Here is a 5,413-nt window from a genome sequence, read left to right as displayed (position 1 = left end):
CTTGTGGATTATTGTGATGTTTTTATCAGCTCTCGTTCTGACGGCACCCATTCACTGCAGAGATCCATCGGTGTAATGCTGTTAGGGCTGGGAAAATAAATCGATGCATCGCGAATCGAGAAATGATTCCGCATCGATTCTGAGATTTTCCGAATGCATGGCGATTCTTTCTCGAGTCGATTCTGAGCTTAGTTTTGAACAGCAGATGGCGCTGTATGCTTCAGAAACAGCCGTACTCTGCTCGTTTCCAAATCCTTACACACACTTGAACCTAAAATAATCATTCATCAAATTTGAAAAGGTTGAAGCGAATTACAAGGGTGTTCACAGTGGGCTATGTTTACATTAATCTCGCGTCATAAAAGCATTCTGAGCCGAGGTGAAATTACAGTTCTTCAGCGCTCTTCTTCATGAGCATTTGAGTGTGCGGATAAAAACTAGATTAGAGCGCCATCTGCTGTTCAAATCTAAGCTCAGAATCGATTCCAGAGGAATCGCGATGCATTCGGAAGCTCTCAGAATCCATCCACGAATCGATTCTGCATCGATTTATCGTCCCAGCCCTATTAGTGAACTGAATCAACTTTTTCACTGACAAGAAGGCTTTTTTTTACTTAAATAGTTTGATAGAATATATTTAAGGAGTCCCAACTTAGATGTTAACCTTTTAAAGATGTCTGTCAAAAATGCATCCTAGCCACCAGATAGCAATGCACATCTGTTTTTGGTAACAGGTTTCAGGACAGGGCCTGGTCAGACCCCAATGACTGCTCAAGGACCAGACAGCCGTTTGTCCTGTCCAATCCTTACAATTTTTCCCTCGATATTCGCATTCCTGGGGTGATTCCAACAGAGGTAAGATGCATCTTCTTTGTGATTTGCACATTTCTTTATAGGGCCATGAAACACCCTACTTCATCACCAGTTAGTTCTCACCACAGTTTTGAAAAATGCTATGAAATTGTGCGTGGGAAGCTGTGGAGACGACAGCGGCTTCTGTTTGATTTCACTCTCATTGAGTTAAAGGGGTCATATGATGCTTTTTTTAAAGATCATTTCTGACATGGCTGCTTCAACACTAACTGCGGTTACTGAAACCACGCCTTCTTTCTTTGCGTGCACATTTGGGCGCATTATGCAAATATTCCCACATAGTGACCTAGATATGTGGGGGCGTGTTAGAACGAGCCGTTTTAGGGGGGTGTGGCAGAGTCTTAACTTTGATAAAGAATATCTCTTTGGTTTTGAGACTTTAGTCTTTGCAACTTCAGGGATCTTATCTATGCACAATCAGCTTGTAACACTCCAAAGAGAAAGGAAAACTTGAAATCGCATCATATGACCCCTTTAAAAGCATCACAGGTTCCCATAAACCCATGCTGCACTTCATCATTCCCTGCATCAAAATGAACATATTATGCATGCTTTGGTAAGAACACTTTGCAAACACACACATCCTGTGACAGCTATAATTTAATACAGAAAACAAATGCACAGCTGGTTACATTTGTACTTTGCATGGAAAATCTATATGAGTGTGCTGTTGCTTATTTAATAACTGAGACTGTTATTTTGTGGTGTTTATTCATTGCTTTTGAACGGTTACATCGAGCTGTAAAAACTGGATGGATCATGTTTGTGTTGGATCCTCAGGGTCTGTGGAAGAGATTTTATGCCAAAAACTCTTACAAACGAAAACAAACACTCACTTGCAATCCATAACACGTCTCTCAACTACTAAGAGAAACATCTTCTCATAGGAAAATGACATGCAATCTCATGAATAATAATGAAACACAGATGAGTCATCAATGTACTATAGAGATAATGAATATTTTAAACCCATAAGACCAAAATTAACTAGTTTTCTCTAAAATGAATTGATTTTGACATTGATGTGCAGCAAAAAGGCCTTTTTAACATCTTGGAAAATGTAGTTTAGTGTTTCATGAACCTTTAAAAAGCAGATAAGTATTGTAGTGCAGTAATGTTTAAAAGATTGTAAAGTGTGTGTGTGTGTGAGTGAGAGTGAGAGTGAGAGTGTGAGTGTGAGCGTGTCTGTGTGTGTGTGTGTGTGTGTGTGAGTGTGTCTGTGTCTGTGTGTATGAGAGTGTGAGTGTGTGTGTGTGTGTGTGTGTATGAGTGTGAGCGTGAGCGTGTCTGTCTGTCTGTGTCTGTCTGTGAGTGTGAGTGTGTGTGTGAGTGTGAGTGTGAGTGTGTCTGTGTCTGTGTCTGTGTCTGTGTGTGTGTGTGTGTATGAGAGTGTGAGTGAGTGTGAGTGTGAGTGTGAGTGTGAGTGTGAGTGTGAGTGTGAGAGTGAGAGTGAGTCTGTGTCTGTGTCTGTGTCTGTGTCTGACGGTGCTGAGTGCACTCGAGTACACCTTGTTGCTCAGGCAGCTGAAGAACGAGATAATTTGTCCAAATAAAGATCATGTTAAAGTGTTCCAAGAAAGCCTAAATCAATGATTAAAAAACAAGAAAATTAGATTTAATATTTACTGTTTAACTTGTTAAAATAATTAATGCAATTTTTGCAGCATATGTAATACAATACATACAAAAGCAGCAGTATTCATAATATAGCTGATCTAGTTAGTATTCCACCTGAACCCTGTCCATGTTGCCAGATTTACTCTGCACTGTATTAGAGGCACTACCCTTACTCTGTGAATATTCTGAATTAATTGAATACTAGGATGACCTACTGTATTTGCCCAAATGTACAGTATGCAACAGAGCATACTTCACTTCTGTTTCCCATAATATAAAACATAATATGAACTTTAGTTTCCACCGTTTCACAGTTGGAAAAATATGCATTATGTAAAGATAAGTTTTTCTAACAGTAGTATGATGCATTGTTGCAAATAATAAATCTATACATTTTTTATATTTTTAATTCAATTTTGTATAAAATTCTCAGCTTTTGGCCACCTAGCAAATTACACATGCAATGTAGTGAAGTTATGTGGTAACAATTATTGTGTGTTGTGTTATAAAATAGGCAGTATTTACTTTGCAGTATGCTAGTATGGCCAGATAATGGCTGCACCTAAAATGTATTTGAGGCACTTGTGTAGATATTGCATGAAATACGAAAGAAAATTACTTTTTGCTAAATAAATATCAAAGTCTAGATATTTTATTTTGGTGCATTTCTTTCATTATCACTGAACTGGAGCGTCACTGCTTTTGTAAACATGGTCAGCAGTGAATATGTGTATCTATGATAGAAACTGTCTAACTTGTGTGTTTGTTTCTTAACAGTCCGACAGCTACTACTGTATGGCTGTTCCTGTCCCCACGTCATGGGAGGCCTACATAGGTGAGTACATGCTCATCAACAATGGCACATCACAGAGACACCTAGGTGTAGACTTTATTAAATAATCATCCAAAGTAAGTCAACAACACGAGAGAGCAGGAACTAATGAACCATCTATGAACAAGACAAAGACTTGAGTCTGAACAAGGAAGTCATGAGGGCTTAAACACAGTGAATAAAACCTGGCCCCTTTATTTTTATGAATGCATTTGCACTGTATTGTTTGGACAAGGACCGGCCGCTGCGTCTGTGTGCGCCGCCATCTTGAATTCATATACTTGAATGTCATTTGTTATTTAACTGTGATCTTGATGATGAAATGAATGTTTAATCTGATCAGGCTTTAAAGATGTGATCTCGTTCAGGCCGGTCTATCCTGATTAATTTTTGGATGAGACTGCATTTGCTTATGCTAAAATCAAAGTATAACGTCTCTCTCCTGCTGTGTGCTTAAGCAGATCTTTACACAAGTCATCCAGGCCAGTGAATCCCATAATACTGAGACTCGAGCGGCAGCGGCCATGACTGATGGCTAATGAGTTCACAAACCTCAACACTCACTACAATAAAATAAGTCCCTTGGTCTTCATCTACAGTTGATCATTTACTGTATTTGGTGCTGGTGCTTCATTAAGGGTTCAGTCTGATATTCAGTCTTTATCTGAATACTTTTGTAACATATAGGAATGATATAAATAAAGTATACATTTGTCCACCAAATATAGTTTCCATGCCTGCAGTGCCGGATCTCCAGTGTTGTGAATATGAGTTTGCAGTCTGTGAGCTGCAGGCATGAACAAACACATAAAGTGCAAGCATTATAGTCCGATTCATTGGAAATGACTAATTTGAGCGGGTGTATTTGATGAATTATTCATAAAGTAAATCATTCACTGAAGGAGCTCGTTGAATCAGTCAGAGCGGCTACTGAATCAATATCCGTGTTACTCATTAAACCATATGTTATCATTAGTTTCAGCGATATCCATCTTGAAATTAAGCACGTTTTGTGAGCTTTCAGTCATTGTAATTGCTGACTGGTTGTGTGGAACTGACTTGTTTTGAATCTTCAGCTTTCCATTAGTGGATTGTGTTTCATTGTGTGGTCTTTATAGACGGAAGGCTGTAGTTTGTAGAGTAACAGGTCCACCCAGACTTCTGCATGTTTCTGAGAGTTACATTATCTCTGTCTTGCTACAGCCATCAATCAACATCCCATCTATTATTCATAGCTACAATAGAGAGAGAGGCCCTTCCTGGAGATATCCATCACTTTTTATATGGGTAGCATATTGATGTTCATTGTGATTGATGCCAAGCAACAGCATTCACCCTTTCAAACTCCTCACAGGTTTCATGCAAACCTATATTGCAAAACATGAATTAAAAAAAAAAGTTGTAAATGAAACGATTATTAGAGTATGTTTTGGAAGAAAATACTATACTGTCTTTCTGCTTCAAAAATTCATGTTTAATTCAATGTGTTTCTTGCTGTTTCTTTGTTTACTAGCAAAATTATTTGTGAAAATAGTTTTGAAGTAAATCCTACACCAAGTTATTATCAGTTCACAGTTGTTATGTTTGGTTTAGGGCTCAAATAATTGTTTGTGTGTGAAACCACATTCAAAAAGAGACTTTTTCAGTTGTTTGTGTGCAGAAATGCTATGACACTGATTTATCAAGAAACAGTTGACTGTCATTCAAGATGCTCTCCTCACTATCTTACCATCTTTTCACTAAGATTACTGACTTTAACACTATTATCTTTTCAGTGGACTTTGTTCCCCATGCCAGTATGGACACAGCCCACCACATGATTTTATACGGCTGCAAAACCCCTTATGCCACCCAAGGATACTGGTGAGTCGCATCTGACTCCTTGAGAATTGGAGTGATTTTTTTTTTTGTGCTGTTACTGTACTTTCCTTAATTTGCTGACACAACTGTGTCAGTTGCACAAAAACCTTTTCAGACTGAGTTAGTGAGACACTATCCTTTAAATATATATATATATATATATATATATATACAGAGGTGTGAAAAAGTGTTGGCCCCCTCCCTTATTTCTTTTTTTTTTTTCATGTTTGT

The 5,413-nt window shown here is 38.1% G+C and overlaps 1 protein-coding gene across 3 annotated transcripts in view; it reads left to right on the top strand.

The window, feature by feature from the left end:
* Positions 1–5,413, top strand: part of LOC107670040 (peptidyl-glycine alpha-amidating monooxygenase B-like) — a 60,683-nt gene that overhangs the window by 20,369 nt on the left and 34,901 nt on the right. For all 3 annotated transcript variants that reach the window (XM_016462516.1, XM_016462514.1, XM_016462515.1), the window contains exons 3-5: positions 735–855; positions 3,268–3,325; positions 5,098–5,185. In XM_016462516.1, coding sequence (XP_016318002.1) covers positions 735–855; positions 3,268–3,325; positions 5,098–5,185 — 267 coding nt within the window. The remainder of the gene's footprint in view (positions 1–734; positions 856–3,267; positions 3,326–5,097; positions 5,186–5,413) is intronic.

The sequence above is a fragment of the Sinocyclocheilus anshuiensis genome, unplaced genomic scaffold (assembly GCF_001515605.1).
Source record: "Sinocyclocheilus anshuiensis isolate Anshui unplaced genomic scaffold, SAMN03320099.WGS_v1.1 scaffold664, whole genome shotgun sequence".
NCBI classification, from domain to species: Eukaryota; Metazoa; Chordata; class Actinopteri; order Cypriniformes; family Cyprinidae; genus Sinocyclocheilus; species Sinocyclocheilus anshuiensis.
This window is presented reverse-complemented; position numbering and strand designations above follow the sequence as displayed.